The 18,362-nt window shown below is 47.7% G+C and overlaps 1 protein-coding gene across 2 annotated transcripts in view; it reads right to left on the reverse strand.

Annotated features, from left to right (window-relative positions):
• AOAH (acyloxyacyl hydrolase) overlaps nucleotides 1-18,362 on the reverse strand; it is a 73,795-nt gene that overhangs the window by 22,833 nt on the left and 32,600 nt on the right. For both annotated transcript variants that reach the window (XM_036453833.2, XM_036453832.2), the window contains exons 7-11: nucleotides 18,237-18,297; nucleotides 16,979-17,049; nucleotides 16,131-16,179; nucleotides 14,934-14,982; nucleotides 13,023-13,117 (exon numbers count right to left, since the gene is read on the reverse strand). In XM_036453833.2, coding sequence (XP_036309726.1) covers nucleotides 13,023-13,117; nucleotides 14,934-14,982; nucleotides 16,131-16,179; nucleotides 16,979-17,049; nucleotides 18,237-18,297 — 325 coding nt within the window. The remainder of the gene's footprint in view (nucleotides 1-13,022; nucleotides 13,118-14,933; nucleotides 14,983-16,130; nucleotides 16,180-16,978; nucleotides 17,050-18,236; nucleotides 18,298-18,362) is intronic.

Below are 18,362 nucleotides of genomic sequence, written 5' to 3' on the forward strand. Positions count from 1 at the left end.
TTGTTTTCTACAAGTAGTAAGGTTATTCACTGCCGAGGCATTGCTCTCTGTCTCTTAATCTCCTCTCTCTCCTTAAGGAACTTTGGCATTTAAGGCCTCTTAACTTTAACCGTCATCAGGACATTCACAAAGATGTGCGTCCCTCCTGAACTCGCTCCCCTTCGACGGCTGTGAAAGATGCGGAGGGCATGGCAGCATAGGCTCATCCTCACTTGAAAGGGATATTTCAGCAGATGGGTAAACTTCCCACTCTTTCAAACTTGCCGAGATTTTCTCTGTATTTGAGTTTAGATATTCAGGAAATCGATTGCCTGGAAAGTACTAAGACCCAAGCCCCCAGCAAAAATGCCTTCTTGAGTTCAAAGCTATGCCCTCAGTCAAGAAGAGGGTGCCTCCTGCCCTCCTTAGGGGTGTCTGACACTTTTGAGAATCTAATTATGGCTCCTTCCCATGTGTGCTCAACGTGCTCCATGAGTTCAAGGACTCCTGACACAGTGCTGACAGAATTAGGACTCACTGACCACAGCTCCATGGCTTGTGCAAACTTGGAGAGGAGAATGCTCCTGGATGTGTCCCCTTCGTGTTTCTGTAACACATGTCCTTGAGAATGAACACTCCTCTGCTCTAATTTCTAGAGAAAGCTCATCTAGACTGATGTTGTCAGAACAGGGTTGCCAGATGTAGCACATAATGTCCTGTTAAATTTGGGTTTCAAGAAACACAATGTGGTGTATACACACAATGCAATACTATTCAGCCTTAAAAAAGGAAGTTCTGACACATGTGGCAACATGGACGAAGCTCAAGGACATTATGCTTAATGAGATAAGCCAGTTTCACAGAAAGATAGATATGATTCCACTTGTGTGAGGTTTTTAGAGTTGTCAAACTCATAGAAACAGGAAGTAGGAAGATGAGTGCCAGAGGGGAAATGGGAGTTGATGTTTTGTCAGTAAAGGGTTAGTTTTGTAAGATGAAAGAGTTCTAGAGTTTGGTCCCATGGCAATGTAAATATACAATGTATATTTAAAATTTGTTAAAAATAGTTTGATGTTATGTGTATGTTAGCACAATTAAAAGTGAATTTTTTATGCAAAAATTTTAATTTCAGGTACACAAAGGAATAATTTTTAGTGTAAGTATATCCCATGAAGTGTTTGGGATATACTTATATTTCAGAAATTCAAATTGAACTGGGTGTCCTATATTTTACCTGGGAATCCTAGTTTGGATAAACACCCTGTAAGCCAGTGTTCCCTTTTTGCCTTGGCTGACAGAAAACCTCACTGTCTGGCTACAGGAAGCAGTTTATCTTAATGTCATTGCTTCCATGTGCCCTTTGGGAACTTCCCTTATAGCAATTTACATTGAATTTTTATAATAAATGTACTACTTCGTAATCAGAAAAACACACAATAAAGATACAATTTTAATCATATACTTTATAAAGTGATCCCCCCTCCCTCTCGATATTCACCTATAACTGAAAAATAAAATTTTAAAAACATATACTTTCAAGTATTTAATGAGTCACAAGAGTGGCTTTTCCTTTCCTAACAGCCTGAGATTCCATTTCCCTTTGGGAGCCGGGCAAGGGCCCTCCTGGGAGAGGAAGTGAGCAGGAGGCTGGGCCACATGCCATTTGAAAAACTGCATTCAGTAATATGATTGCTTTGATGTAATTGGCTTTGAGATATTAGCTTCATTTTTAATTTTAAAGGAACCTTAAAGAAGGACTCTATAAGTTCCTCTGAAGGGGGCATGGGTTGTCCATACTGAAGATGGTGCTGCTCCAGGGCCTGGCACACCTCAGCAGGAGGCACCCACCACGTTCTGCTCAAAATTCCCTCAAATGCTGCAACTCAGCTACTCTCTGTTTTGGTTTTCATTTCTTCTGTCACTACAATGTTTTCTGTGTGTGTGTGTGTGTGTGTGTGTGTGTGTGTGTGTGTGTGTGTTATCTTATTGTTCCCCCATAGGTCTGTCTGTTTATGTGTTTGCTGTGGGATCTAAGAATATTCAATTCTGCTACAGAGTTGGAAAAAGCAAACAGAATGGATGAAACACATAAGATGTGTGAAGTCGAGATAGTGAATAAACAGGTAGGTGGCTTGCGAGAGATGTGGGCAGAACTTAGGAGCTGTGTTAAGTACGAATTTCAAACATAAAAGCTGTGAAAAGTTGAAAGAACAATGCGATGTGCCCCGCACCACTCTCCCACCTCCTCTCAGTCGTGTGCACAGGGACAAGCCCATGTCCGGAACAGTGGGAAGGGACCTGGCTTTCAGGGGAAGTTGCTGGGTAAGAGCTCTGCGGGAGACAGAGGCGTGTCTGACCCCCTCTGAGCCTGGAATAACAATGGAGGTGGAGACAATGGTAATTCTGGAATGAGCCCGCAAAGACTTTCCTCTAGGAATCAGGGGATCTGACTTTTATATCTGGCTCTAAAAGTGCAGTAAAGCTCCATGGTTTGAACCTGACACATCAGAAGTCGGGACCATTCTCCATGCAGCCCCATTCTCAGTCAGTGTTGGGTTTCTCAGATACGATTTTCAGCTCCACAGTGGGGAAGAGATGTTGAGGGAGGAGTAGGACAGGGGAGGCAATGGTCAGACACCTGTCTTGGAAGTGGAGTGTCCATATTCCTAGTATTCTCCCAGCTGGGAGAGTTCTAGACTCTTCCCTGCTTGTCATGATGCCCAACCAGCCCTGGAATCCTCCCCATGAGGATTTCTGCATAAATGGACAGCGCCTGGTGCTGAAGCACAGCTGGGAAGAAGGCAGATTTGCACCAGCAGCCAGAGCCCAGGAAGGTCCGTCAGTCAGCTGCATAGTTTTTTCCTGGTTATTTGACAAACCTTGAAATAATGCCAATCTGTGTTTTCCCGGTGAAACATTTTAGGCTTCATGTATGGTGTCATGGTGAGGTGTGTTATGGTGAGGTTGTAATACTCCTCGCTGTGCAAAATCAGGCAAGATGTGGCTTTGCCAGTGTCTCAGGTTCAGCATCTCCTATGGCTCTGGATTATTCCCCCATGGACCTCAACAGGGCTGTTGGAAGGATGGGAGGCCAGTGAAAGAGGCAGGTGGACAAGTAGAAGCCCCTGCCCTTGTTCAGGATGGATCACCAAGTGTCCCTTTCCAAAGGGACCATCCCGGGTGTAAGAGTAGGAGATTTTATGACCAGCCAATGGAAAAGATTGGAGCTGACCAGTGGAAGCCTCCACGTATTTTCCTTCCTCAGTGAGTTTGGTAGATAAAAATGAGAACTAACAGCCCCAAATAGCGAAGGTTTTATAGACTCTGGCAAAAAGAGTGTTTAAGTCATATCACATTAAACACTAAATGCCTTATTCATGCAACATTATACCCAAGATTGTTCAGGCATTTAAGGCAGGAAGTATGCAAATTAAGATCTCCCTCATCAACTCCATATTATGCCTCTTAAGCATGTATGTTCTTAGAAAACTCATCTTAAATGTATCTTAAATGTACATATGTGGGAAGACTTGTTATCTATCAGGAAAAGTGTTCCAAGTCTGTAAAGAGCATCAGAAACTCGATCATTATTGAGTCAAAATAAATTTTGCTTCAAAATTCCTTCTGATTTTATCAATTACATAAAATTGTTTTCATGTCCTAATGGCCATGTGTATACTGTTTTGGTGCAATGTTTTTATAAGCTAGTACTCTGTGTGTGTATTTTTATGCACTAAGAAATTCCACTGGTTCTAATTTTTAATGAATATTTGGTAAAAACAAGTATTTTGGATTTGGGAATGTTTTAAGCCTTAGTTTCAACAAGCAACTCATATTTGGGTTTCTCAAAGACATCTTAAGTGAGAGAAAGAATAATAGCATCTATCACACATTTGTCTGGTTCTGCCAATTTCCTGACGACAGGGTATATTTTTGGTGCCTTTATTTCACTGTTTACTTTTGAGCCCTCCTGACCAAGCAGTGCTGTGGACAATTGGCCCAGAGTATTCCCTTCTCTAATACTCTTAACTGAGTTAGACCTAAATGGATTATTTTCAAAGATTATTTTCAAAGATACGGAGTCACTTGGAGGAACCTGCAGCAACTGCTGATAGAAAAGGATATGAAAAATGTCATCATTACCATCATTATTATGCTAAGTGAAATAAGCCAGGGAGAGAAAGACAAATACCATATGATTCCACTTATGTGTGGAATCTAATGAACAAAATAAACTAAAACACAGATGAGAAACAGACTCATTGGTACAGAGAACAGACTGACAGCTGTCAGAGGGGAGGGTGTGGGGAGCCTGGGGGGGCGGGAAAAAAGGCGAAGGGCTTAAGCAAAAACAAAGAGAAAAAAGAAATGATCTAATGTGAGTCCTGTAAGGTTAGTAAGAGGGACCCAGGCAAAGAGTTTAATTAAGCATTGGAAACGCCAAATATCCCAAGGCTAATTTCATAATATTATGTATAGGAAACACCAACCATCTCCCCCTCCAAATGAACACCCCAAATACCATGTACTAGTATACCAGTTACCTACAACTATGTAATAATTTACTCCAAGGTTAGCAACAAAACTGTAAGAGAGCCCACTGCATGAGAGAACATATTTACCAATGTTATTTCTGAGAAAGTTTTCATCTCCAAAATTTATAGGGAACTCATTAAACTTAACAAAAGGAAGATAAACAATGGAATCAAAAAAAATGGGCAAAGGACCAATATAGACACTTTTTGAAAGAGGACATACAGAAGGCCATGAGACATATGAAAAACATGCTTAAAGTCACTAGTCATCCGAAAGATGCAAATTAAAATGACAATGAGGTGCCATCTCACACCTGTCAAAATGGCTATCATCAACAAATCAGCAAATGACAAGTGCTGGCGAGGATGCGGAGAAAAAGGAACCCTCGTGCACTGCTGGTGGGAATGCAGACTGGTGCAGCTGCTGTGGAGAACAGTATGGAGTTCCCTCAAAAAACTAAAAATGAAACTCCCATTTGACCAAGTAATCCCACTTCTAAAAATATATCCCAAGAAAGCAGAAACACCAATCAGAAAGGATACAATCACCCCTATGTTCATAGCAGCACCATTTACATAGCTAAGATTTGGAAGCAGCCTAAGAGCTCATCAGCAGGTGAGTGGATTAAAAAATCTATGGTACATCTACACAATGGAATACTATGCTGCTGTAAAAAAGAAGGAACTGTTACTATTTGCAATAGCATGGATGGACCTGTAGAGCATTATGCTAAACAAAATAAACCAGTTGGAGAAAGATAAATATCACATGACCTCACTCATTTGTGGAATATAATGATCAAGATAAACTGATGAACAACAATAGAGCCAGAGTCACAGAAGAATTGAATAGACCTTCCAACCTCAGAGGGAAGGCATGTGAGGGTAAGAGACCCACAAAGGACTTGTGCATACATATGAGCATAACCCATGGACACAGACGGTAGGGAGGGGAGGGCATGTGCTGAGGGGTGGGAGCGGCTGGGGAGAGGTCAATGGGGGGGAAAAGGAAACACATGTAATATTTTAAATGATAAATAATTTAAATTAAAAAAACACACGACATATACACTGACCAATAACATTAGCTGCTCAGTCTGGGGATGATGCCTATTCAATGCACAAACTTCAACTGGAGCTAAATCCATAACTCTCTGGGGAAAGGCATTGCATTTCTTCTTTGAGCCTATGCCAGTTCAAAAACTTATCAGGCAGTGAAGAAAGAGTCAAATAAAAAATTCTAGCAAAAATAGAACCTGTAAACATGTAGAAGACAGAATGGCAGGCAATAATCTTTCATCATTTTGCCTGAAAATAGCTCTTTTTATTATTTTGTTACCTTGCCGGCTCCTCTTAGCCTCTTCCTTCCCCTTTTCTATTATTTATGATTTCCGCGCTAACTCCGTGATTTGTTGATTCGGTGAACTGAAGGCTGCGTCTATCTAACTGTCCCCAGCAAATGAAAACGCATCGCACAGTTGGACGTGACAGAATTCAGTTCCTTCCCTCATCACTTGCAGAGCAACTGGAGAACTGCAGCAAAATTCATAACGGTGAGGAAAACAGGCGTTTAAAATGTCCTGCCGGTACAGAGAACATCACACTCCAGATCTTCCCCGGGGCCCGGGAAATGAATTCTCCCACAACCAGGCCAACAGGGTGCCTCTCCGAGAGGGCGGCTCACGCCCTTGTTTGGTTTTGTAAAGTGGGGTCACGTCTGAAGTGTCAATCAGGCAGCCATTTTTCCGGGGTGAGGGTAGTGTTCCATTTTCTGAGAGGTGCTGTCTGGAGTTTGGCTCTGGAAGAAGCCCAAAGTCCACGGTCAAGCCCAAGAGGTGAGGACATGGGACGCCGTGAGGAGGGCACCCAGTGACCAGGCCTGACTGGGCTCTCACTCCCCTCCCCCAATTCCTCGCTCATATGAAATGAGCACATTTCCTCCCTCCCCCTTCTCTCATCTCATCCCAAGAAGCCATCACAGAACCTGGCTGCTTCTGTTCCTCTGACTGGCCCACGATGGCCCTGGCGCAGCCTCTGGCCAGAGTCCCCGTCACCTCGCTGTTGTGACATTTCAGCTCTGCCACTGTCCTGTGAAAATGGTCACAGACAGTATGTAAATAAATGGGCTTGCTGCATGCCAATAAAACTTTATCCATAGAAACAGGCGGAGGGCCACATTTGGCCTGAGGGCCATAGTTTGCTGACCTCTGCTCCTGGGTCTGCCAGACTGTTCCTAGCAGGGCTCCCTGTTAAGCTGCATGATCTTGGGTAAATTAGCTAAGCTCTCAAAGTCTCCATTTTTTTTCTTTCACGTTTTTTTTTAATCCTCACCAGAGGATATTTTTTCCATTGCTTTTCAGAGTGGAAGGGAGGGAGGGGGAGAGAGAGAAACATTGATGTGAGAGAGACATATTGACTGGTTGCCTTCTGCACCTGCCCCAACAGCAAGTGGGGAGTGTACCCACAACCCAGGTACATGCCCTGGACAGGGAATTGAACCCCGTGACCCTTTGGTACACAGGCTGATGCTCTAACCACTGAGAAGCACCACCAAGGCTGAATCTTTGTTTCTTTATCTGTGAAATACAACAGGGTCTTTATTATTAAATGAGAGAATACTAAGTGAAATGCCTGGCGTTTGGTAAACACATATTTGCTCAATGTTACGATTATGAGTTTCTGTGTCTGTCTTTCCAACTAGACTTGAAGCTCCTTGAGGTTAGAGACTGCTTTTCATGCCTGGAGCCCCAGTGGCCCACCTTCTCTCTTTCCTCTGTCTCTAATACTGGAGCTGCCCCCTGTTAGTTGGGCACATGGCTGTCCAGCCAGGGCGTGCGTATGGCAGCTCCACTGCAGCATGGGGGAGGGGGGGGCAGTGACTAGGCTCTGAACCTGTGTGTCAGGTTCTCCCTTTTTCTTCCCTACAGATGGGAGGCAGTCAGAGCAGGAGCAGCCACCTTGGACCCAGGGGGAAGCTACATGTGGAGGATGTCTGCCAGTCTGGCCAGGCCTGCCTGCCTACCTCTGGATAATTATGGGAGAAAGCCACACTTCCATCATAAGCCATCGGGTTTTGGGGATTCTTTGTTACATCAGCTGAGCCTATACCCTGCTTGCTTCATAATGGGTCTTCTAAGGACTGATCCACTCAGCTGTCCTGCCAACTCTTGAATGTTACAGACGTGGGGCCATGACTTCTTTGCTCCTTCCCAGTCTTCCCTCCTTTGGGCTTTGTATCAGCCAGGCTTTCAATTCTTGTCTGGGCGATGCCATTCCAAATTCCTGCCTCTGGAGTCTGCGGGCCTTCTGTGTTCATAATGCTCCCTTGATTTTCCTCTAGGAATTAGGATTTAGCTCACCCATCTGACCAATCTCGCAACCACTGACTTGACTAGTAAATCAGGCAGAAGCCAGTCTTGACCCCCAAGCACTTGGCAAGGGCTGAAATGGGTGTTATGGTCCTTTCATCCCCCCAGAAAGTGGCCTGGAAGGAAGTGGACAGTTGAATGAACCAATGACTGATGGCGTGTAGCAATTGACATTCCAGCCATCCCAGATTATTTTCAATGCCAGAAGCCCCCCTTTCCACATTCCAGGGGATTTGAGATTCTAAGTGTTCCTCCTGTGATCCGTTAGTTCCACGGGCCCCGTTTCATGGTGGAGGAGCTGGAGGGAGAGGGGCACAAAGCGGCAGACCTAATGAATCAGGGGGCAGGCGACAGCGCTCCCATCTCAGCGGCAAGCTGGGTGGCTCATGTGTCAGTGACTCCCGCTGCCTCCCCAATGTGGGCACCAACCGCTAATGTGCGGGAGAGAGAGCAGGCGTGGGACTGAGCATTTACAATGCCTCTCAGAGCAGGGAGCTCAAAATACCTTCCTCTTGTCGTCTCTCCTAACACCGAGAGTCTGTCTTTTTCATTCTCGCATGTAATGATGAGAGCCAAGAGCGCGGATGTTTCCAGCAGGATGAGCCTGCAAGAGCATCCGCATTGCTGGCAGGCGGGGGCCCAGGTGGGCAGCTTGGGCAGGAACAATAGGGCCTTGGATTGATCAGGCAGCAGCCAGCCCATCTGGCTTCTGCTCCTGAGCAGGGGCCGGGACAGAGGAGCATCCTGCCTCCTCCTTTGCTGGGGGAAGGGACCAGCGTGGCTAACACACTCTCCTTCCCTGACAGGGCGATGAGGCCTTGGACTGAGACCTCTCTTCCTCCCACTGAGCCTGTCACCTGCCAGCCCCCAAGGTGTTTGAGGAGCAGGGAGTGGCATCGTGCCCACTGGCACTAACCAACATAATGATCAAAGAAAGCACTCTACCTCTTAAGTGCTTCTGGAGCCCACATGAAGCGAGGTGAGGCAGCATCTGCATGTTTTATACGTACCGTGGAAGTCAGGCAGCAATTCCTGCCGAATGGAAGCGTGCCCTCACTGGGCAGTCATGGTGCAGGGAGGGGGCAGTCACAGTGTGGGGCGGGGGCAGTCAGCAGCAGTCTCGGGGCCTGAGGCTGATGGCCTGTGCTGTCTGCAGTCAGTGGAGTCTCCAAACCCGACCCACAAGTCAGCTGAGAGGCATGCGTGCAGAGGGCCTGAAAGCCAGGAGCACCGACTCTCTGCGAACATGCGTTTTCTGCAGCCGGATAAAGGCCCCTTTCACCCTTGGCGCAGCACGAGACTCAACCCGTGCCCGCTCCCCCCACAGATAGCAGCTGTCAGGCCCCGGAGGAGCCTATAAAGTGCAGGCATCAGTCTCAGCTGGTGAGAGGGACATTCCAGAAATGGAGTTTCAGAGTCGCCTCCCCCTCCGCTCACCAGCCCCCACAGGGCGGCGTGTTTATATTTTGGAGATGATCTCGGAGCAGATGGGGTCCAGGCAGGAGGGTGGCGGCTATGGCGGGCCTTGGGGATCTCCCCACCTTCCTTCCTTTTGCAACAAAACCACTCCAGCAGAGACTGCTTTTCCAGCGGAAGGAAAAAGAAAGACAGCATGCTAGTGTTTTCAGATTTGTTCCTTGTGCTCCTTTGAAGTCTTTCAAAGTTGAAGTCTCCGGTGGGACAAGGAAGCTCATTGCACACCTGACTCCTGGGGGCATCTGGGCGAGAAGGAAGGCCATTTCAGAGGAGGGCTGTCACCCAGGCCCCCAGCAGGGAGAGGCTCAGGGTCCTGCTTCTGTGGAGCCACCAGGGCGATTCTTCACACTCTCTTTATTGGACTACAAATGTCTTCCCAAATGAGCTCGCTCCTAATCTAATTAGCGGTAAACAGGCCTCCAGGGTGCTCGCTGCTTACCGGATGGATGGCATGAACAGGAGAGAACGGCTGCTATGGGGAGATCAACTGTGGCTTCTTTGTGGGGTGCAGTTGGGGCGGGTGATGCGCTGGCAGGGGTGTCTTTGCTTTACAGGGAGACAGAGGCAAGTGCGGATCCTATTTGTTCTTTGTGTCCCTCACGCCTGAGGCTCTCTGAGGACTGGGTTCTTTCCGCTCCGTCTCCACTGTGTCATCACCCCCGGCACAGGGCTCGGCGCACAGTAGGCCTTGGTGCACAGTAGGCCTCAGGCTAGTATTTGGTGATAAGTTGTTTGCACTTGCACCAAGCTTTAGAGGCAAACAACCAAAACATGAGGTATATTCTGAGCTCAACGTACCTCAGGGCTGCCTGCGAGGCGTGGCCCCCTCCCCAGCCTGACTCCCCGTGCAGACGAAGAGGTTCCACGGGTAACGCATTTTAAAGATTGGAAGCTTTAAAAAAAAAGGTGGGGGGGGGGGGGGAAGCATAATCCATAGTAGCAAAAATAAAGAAGCCAAAATCAGCTTCATATTTAGCCTTGGGGGAATGGGTTAGCAGTTTACGGCTTGTACACTGAAGCAGATCCCGTGGAACAGGGAAGAAGATAATGATCTGAAGACTAAGCTGTGCCCAGCTGGCATGCTCAGTGGTTGGGCATTACCCATGAACCAGGACAGGTTCGTGGGTCAATTTCAGGTATGGGCTCGGTTCCAGTAGGGGACATATAGGAGGCAGCTGATCAGTGATTCTCATCATTGATCTTTCGATCACTTTCTCCCTGTCCCTGCTCCGAGATCAGAAAAATCTATTAAAGACAAAGACTAAACAATGTGGGAATGATTATGATTAGTTCTAATTGTAAAAAGGGAGGATCACCAGTTGCATGCTTGATATTCATGTGACGGCCTTATGGACTCACAATGGAGGCAGAATGCTAGGAAAGAATGGAAAAACACTGAGAAAAGTTTGAGATGATGGGAGAATTTTTTATTTTATTTTTTTATTTTTTACTTCTCAAAATATGTTCTAATGTTGACTTTATATATTCAGTGTTTTTCTAAGAAAAATATTAAAAGAATATTTCAAAACCAATCTTATACCCCGAAATGTTAAAACAATTCTCTCTGGGTGGTAGTATTAAGTGGAGTTTTAACGATTTGTTAATAATTTCTGCATTTGCTTATTTTTCTCTGTTGAACATTTAACATTTACAAGGAGCTAAAAGCAATGCAGCAAAGAGGCGTTCTCCCCCTTCTCTCCTTTGGGGCAGACAGACTTCCTTTCCCGCGGGTCTGGGCAGTTGCCCTGGGACTTGCTTTGGCGGATGGGTTGATGGCCCTGCCCGAGTTGTGTGTGACTTCACTTGTGTCTGGTTTGAATCCGGCCCATGGCTCTGCAGCATTTTCACAGCCATTCGCTCACTGAAGCAAATGGCCTTGCGTGAGATGGTTCCTAGCCTCGTTCCCAGCGTTTCCGGCTAGGTGGCTGCTTAAGGTGACACCGACAGGAAGTGACTCTGCCCCCTGTCCCCTGGGTGGCCGTAAAGCCAGGCTGTGCTGCGGTAACATCTACGTGACAGAGCCGCTACAGATTCAATGAAGCAGTGCCTTGGTTTCCTTTAGCAGGTTTCCCTAGCTATTTGCTGAAAACAAAAGGAAGTAATTGCCTGTCTTGTATTACAACATTTAGCATATATATGATATACTAGTAAGTTCCTTGAAAACAAAGTAGAAGAAAAGTTACCCAGAACCCTCCCGTCCAAAGGTACCAGGGTTACCCACTGATCCACAGCCTTCCAGTGCTCTTTTTCACACATACACACACAGCCTATGTAATAATGAGGGGATATGCAAATTGACTGTCACACCATCACAAAGATGGCAGCACCCATAGCCACAAGATGGCGGCACCCAGTGCCCTCAGTCCCACCAGAGTATCCAGTCCTTTCATCCTAGCCAGGGAGGCAGCAGGCACATGTTGCAGTCAGTCTAGCCCTCAGCCCCCCACACTGGCCACCCAGGACCAGCCCAAGGTACAGGTAACCAGGGCTGGCTGAGGCTTGCACTGCCGGCAGTGGCAGCAGCAGAGGTGTGATGGGTGAAGAGGCTTGCACTTGCCTTCTCCTGCTCGCCAGGTCACCTGAGGGTTCCTGGATTGTGAGAGGGGGCAGGCTGAGCTGAGGGAACCCCAATCCAATGCATGAATTTTCATGCACCAGGCCTCTAGTATTATATATTCACAACACTGGATCATGCATACCACTTTGTAACATGCTTTTGCCCCTAAAAAATGATCATAAACACAGTTTCTTGCCAATAAATGTGTCTATAACAGTGGCACTAATTATTGCATTTTTCATTTTATGAATGAAATATTAATTTTACATATCCAATTCCCTATTTTTATTTTTTAATCCTTACCCCAGGATATTCTTTTCGTTATTATTATTATTATTTTTAGAGAGAGTGAAAGGGAGGAAGAGAGAGAAAACTGAGGATTGAACCTGCAACTGAAGTACGCGTCCTTGACCAGGAATTGAACCCATGACCCTTCCATCCACTGGCTAATGCTCTAACCACTGAGACAAATTGTCCAGGGCATCTAATCCTCTATTTTTAATTTCTTTTCTCATTTTTGCTATTATAACTATCTCTTTGATGAATATTTATGGACATAAATTCTTAAGCAAGTGACTAGTCAGTATTAAAGGTAAATTTCCAGATGTGGAATTACTGGTTAAACCCACAAACATCTTACTATCACTTTGTACATATTGCCCAATTGCCTTACAGCAAGCATGTCAAACCCAAAGGCTAACAGGGGCCAAATAACCAAGGCATGTGGCCCGCAGGCCCTGAGTTTGACATGCTTGCCTTACAGAGAAGTTCCAACATACCCATTGTACCATAATCCTGCTAATACTGGGCCTTCATCCCTTAACCTTTGTCTACTTGATAGATGACAAGTGATATTACAAGTGATACTGCACTGTCGTTTTAACTTGTGTTCCAACAAGACGTGCTGGCTCTCGCTCTGAGTCTGTTGTGACAGCGCCCTCGCATCCTTGGAAAGGAACGGAACTGGAGCGGGTGCGCCTTTTGTGGCAGATTTTGCTGAGCAGGAAAATGTGCACCTGTTTGGAGTTGGCATCGCATTTAGAGAGCGCGGGGGGAAATAGACACGAGGCCAGCACAGCCAAGGGGATTGCTGCCAACAGTACTTACCAAGGACATCAGCGAAGCCGTGAGCCACTCCGGAGGGATGTGGAAATGAGCCCCGGCCGAGTCTCCCAGCAGCACGATTCCCCTGGGCTCTGACCCTGGGAGGCACAATTCAGGTGAGTTATTTATGCTCTCGTGGTCTCAAGCCTCCAGGCCGCGCAGTCAGGGCATCAGATGCCCCCGCGTGTACCCCCCGCACAGGGCACGCAACAGAGATGCCAGGCCGCTGTCTGTGAGGTGCAGGGTGAGGGACAGCTGAAGGAGCTTTCCAGGCCATTGAACCCGTGAGCTCAGCGGTACAGAGGAAGCAGGAAGTTTGTTCCCAGCTCAGCAGGAAACAAACTGCCGGGAGACATCCAGAGTGGAGGACGAGAGAATAAATGGATCAAAACTTTATCTGGGCTCAGCAATATGCCCTCAATTCTGGTTCTGGAAATTGCTTTGTGGAAAATGCACCGATTTCTGATATAATTCACTTTAAGAGTTACTGATCTCATGGAGCAATTCTGATTTATCGAACATGTGATGGGCCCTGAAAGCTCTTAATCCAGAAGCACCGGACAGGCGATTCTGGCGATTGATGGAGCGACAGCCTCATGAAGGTCTCCAGGCAGCCCGAGTGTGTGGAGGTAAGGAACCACTGAATCAGATCCTGGGCCCATCTACACAAATCATCCCCCCCCCCCCCCCCCCGCCCCGTGGGCAGTGCACAGACACTTCCAAACGCCTTCCGATCCTGGGAGAAGGAACTGATGCCTCCTGGGGTCAAAGAGGAGAGCCTCCTTCCCCCACGTCCACCCTCACCCCCCATATCAGCCTCACTCCAGTGGCTTCCTGTCTTGGGCCCGCGACAGCTAGTCCTTGGCCACACAAATGGTGACTGGGAAAGCCCAGGACATCTGGCAGGGATTGGGACCTGGGGAATTCAAGAGGCTTCCCTCAGAGATCCTAAAGGCCTATGCCAGGATCTCCCTTAGATCTGAGTCTATTTACTCATTCCTGTATTTCTTCATGCATTCTTTTATTCACCCCACAAGCATTTTTAAACCGTGTAACTAGGCATCAGGTCTTTGCTTGTCCTGATCCCCTCCTGCCCCTCTGAGAAGGGAACTATAATTAATTATATTTAAGCTGACAGAGCAAGGACTGGATTATGTCTGCCCATGAAAACTCAGAGCCAAGTATAGCTCTTGGTACTTAAAAGAATAGATATTCAGGGAATATCTGTTGAATGAATGAATGAATGGAATGAATGAATGGATGGATGGAATGCTTCTAAATGTTGGGGAAAACCATTGGCTAGACCTAAAACAGCAATGCTACCACAGAGTCTCTTTGGGCATCACCGGAAGTGGCTAGTGATGATTCCTCCTAACAGCACTGGTAGCCCAGATGGCCCAGGCACTTAGGATTTAGAATACAGAGCTCAGCTACTTTGGGGAACTCCAATGGCTGCTGCTGGAGGGTTCACTGAGTCACCGGGTGTGAATCTTCACCTGGTTGGCAGGGACTCTGTCAGTATAGGCCCAGGTACCTGAGCTTGTGTTTTGAGGAGGACACGGAGAGGATGGCAAAATGTCGCCCGCACTGATTTTCTTCCCTGGGGAAGTGCTGGGTTCAGTTACGCTGTTTTCTACGCTGCGGCTTTTTCTGACATTGTCATTCAGGTCCCCAGTCCGCAGGAAAAGGAGTCCATTACACAAATTCAGTTTTGCTTTCTCTACATCCTGCCTCCTCTTACTAGAATCCTTTTCATCTCCCCTTTGGATTCCTCATGAAAATAAATGTCAACTGGTCACGTGTAAATCCTGGCATCAGGCACTTCCTCACTTGGGTGGTCTATTCCCTTCAACTGCCTCAGACAGGCAAAAGCATATTCTGATGGGACAAACAAACAGACTTTTACATTCTTACCTTCACAGAACTTCTTCTCATAGGGGATTCCGTCTTTTGGATCAACACCCTTTAAAAGAGAAATGACAAAATTAGTGATTTGTCTTTGAATTTATGAGACACATATACCAAATCCTCCCCAAATGGCTTTAAACAATAAATAATTTAAATTAAAAAAAATAGTTGAAAAGGCAAATCAGTAAATAAAACCCTTAAAGTCTCTCTAGTCCTTAATCAGACACATGTGAGGGAGCTGGGCTTTAAGGAACTGGGGTCGGGGGGTGAGGAGAGGTCCAGACCTGGACTACCTTGTCCCAGAGGCTGCCGGCAGGCACTGGAGTGCAGGGTGTCCCTCCGAGGGAGCACAAGGCTCCACCAGTGACTGGGCCAGGGCAGAGCACAGTGTCTTACTGGCCTTCCTCACGGTGGCATAACCCAGAGGCAGGGATGGGGCCATGGGACAAGGACGGTCTCACACACTCATCACCCCTCTGTCCCCCAACTTGCCAACATAGCTTAGTTTATCAGAACAAGAGTGGCCTTGGGGGTCTTGACACTTTAAGATCTAGGGGGGATGTCTCCTCCTCCTCATGACAAGGCAGGTACCTGGCAGGTGGGGTGACCCCACCTCTGACTAGCCTTAGGAAAAAGAAGACAATGGCTGCCATGACAGGGGACAGCCCGCGCTTGCCCAAGGCGATGTTCGGGTTGCTGCAAAACTTTGCTAACACCACTCTCCACTAATTTCACACTCAGAGGAGAGTTCAGAGGTCAAGTGTGGGTGACCTTTAGCAAGGCTTATAGGGGCTGCGATGATAATTGGCCAACTTGGCTCAGTGGTTGAGTATTGATCTATGAGTAATGGTTCAATGGTCATGGTTCAACTCCAAGTCAAGGGCATATGCCCAGGTTGTGGGCTCCATCCCCAGTATGGGGTGTGCAGGAGGCAGCCAATCAATGATTCTCATCATTGATGTTTCTCTCTCACCCTCTCCCTTCCTCTCTGTAATCAATAAAAAAATGTATTTTTTTAAAAAGGGTCTGCGATGAGTAATCCCCACCTCCCGTTAGTGTGGACCCCTCATGTGAGACCAGAGCCCTTCACCCGTCTTCCCTGCAGCAGAAAGCTGGCTCCGGCCCGTCCTCTCCCTCGGGTGTGACGAACGCAAGGAAGGAGCGGGGTCGGGAGGCAGGCGGAGGTCGCCTCTAGCTGCTCACCCAGATGCCGTTGCAGTTGGAATCCCGATGCACATCCCAGTGGTCCGGCCTACAGGGAGAACACAGCATCGGTGTGGGCTCTCACTGGTCACTCAGTGCCTGAGCGTCATGAGTACATGCACATGAGTGCCATCCACAATGTCCGGACAGACAGCAGGCCGCTCAAGGGAGACAGCCCACGCCTCTGCTATCTTGGTTTGGGGTGTTTGCCGGGAGCCGTGGACAAAATCAGGCTTTTCGGGGTTGACCTGGTCCCTGAACTGCGTGGCTGGGAACAGGGCGGATGGGCGCCTAAAGGAGCCTGCAGGTCACTGTGGTTAGACAGGCGAGGCCGTTGAAGTGCTGCCTCTCCCGCCCTGACGCCTGGCTAATTTGATACTTTGGCACCAAAGTCCCAGCTGAGGTGACACAGCCATTTCCGGAACTGAAAGATGTGATTGGCTGAACACCAACCCACGACTAACATGTGGCATGCTCCCCTCGTCCTGGTGGGAGAGGGGCTGACTGGGCCCAGCCCTGCGGGCAGGACGCGGGCAGGAGGCTGGCACCATCCTCAGGCACTGCTCACATGGCTGTTGCTCCCATGAGGCCATGAGCTCTGAGAGGAGCCTTTCTATCTCGTTTACCCCTCAGCGGGGCGCAGAGTGCCTGGCCATTAGCAGGGCTCCCTGAGCCTTTCTTGCACAATCGATGCTCTGGTTTCCCTGAGCTTCACTCCCATCAGGCCATGTGGTGGGGGCGCCTTCCCTCTGCTGGCGGGGACCCCTGTGGCTGGGGAAATGAGTGATGCTTCCTGCCTCCTTTCAGGAAGGTAATTTTCAGAATCAGTGACCAGCGGAGACAGTTACCTTCTGCCGGGGTAAGCCATCTCGTCGCTGTCATTGCAGTCTCTCCCTCGCCAGTGGTAACCACGCAGGGTCTGCAATCCGAGGGCAACGTGGGGAGGGTCAGGTTCTGCGTTGATGTGAAACGAGGAGGGGCAGTCGGAGCTGCCGGGGGGGGGGGGGGGGTTGGGGTACTGACACCTGCAGTTTTTAACTCCGATAGTCGAGGAACACTAGCGATCGCGAAGATTAAGATGATAACATACACTGTGAGGTGAAATGTAACATGGTCCCAGGGCCAATGACAGGTGGGGTGTGTGGCTGTGAATGTGTGTAGATGTGTGTGTATACATGCTATGGGGTGTGTGCCTGTATGGGGCTGTCTGGGGGGTGCACGTGTGTGACTGTATATGTATGTGGCACATGCAGTTGTGTGTACACATCTTTTACATATGTGTGCATGTCCACACATATGTGTCTGTTCCTGTGTGTGTCTTATGTGCACTTCTAGCAACTGCAGAACCATCCAACTCCTTGAACTTTAAAAAAAAATTTTTTAAGATATATTTTATTGATTTTACACAGAGAGGAATTGAGAGGGACAGAGAGTTAGAAACGTCGATGAGAGAGAAACATCAACCATCCTTGAACTTTTTAAATTAATTACCAGTCTAGTCTGGCTCCAATCAATTGATTGATTTGGTCAGATGTTTAATCATTTCACGGATAAGTAGAAAATCTCTAGCTAATGTAGCCGGTCACATGCATTTATTGTATGTTGGGCCTGCCTGATTTGAAGACATGAGAACATAGAACACTGATTTCACTTCCCCCTTCCCAGGTGGGGTAGCTGAGCTCTCTCACTAGGGGGACTTCGTGGCATGTTACCTGCTTGTTTCTTTCCCAAAGAACACCCTGACACTCCCTGCTCTCACTCAAACACGCCCACTTGCGGAGTCTCATACGCACACGCGCACACACTGAGAAAAGTAAGTTGAAGCAGGCTTCAGAATTTCCAAAATAATTCCCAGCGGGCTGCAAAACCATTTCAATCCCCGCGGAGACTCCTGGCTGGGAATGGCTCCAGGAAACAGAGCCCAGGCCTACCGTCCCCTTCGGTGACTCATGCATTATTCAGGCGCCAGAAAGCCGGGGAAAAGTGTGAGATGGCGTATTATCAGGTTAATAATACACTCCGGGGGAAGCCATCTCGTCTTATTAAAACGATTGTAGGAAGCGATGCAGAAGCCAAGGACCCTCTGGCTACCCGCACCATGCTTACCGGGGAAACACTGTAATTGTCCGAATCGCCATCTCTGAATGGCACCGCGTTCTTTATAGCTCTGGAAGAAAGAAAACACAGCTCCTGGTGAACTAAGAAAATAGAAGCTGTTTGTGAAAGCAAAGA

This window comes from Pipistrellus kuhlii, unplaced genomic scaffold (genome assembly GCF_014108245.1).
Source record: "Pipistrellus kuhlii isolate mPipKuh1 unplaced genomic scaffold, mPipKuh1.p scaffold_m20_p_26, whole genome shotgun sequence".
Lineage (NCBI taxonomy): Eukaryota > Metazoa > Chordata > Mammalia > Chiroptera > Vespertilionidae > Pipistrellus > Pipistrellus kuhlii.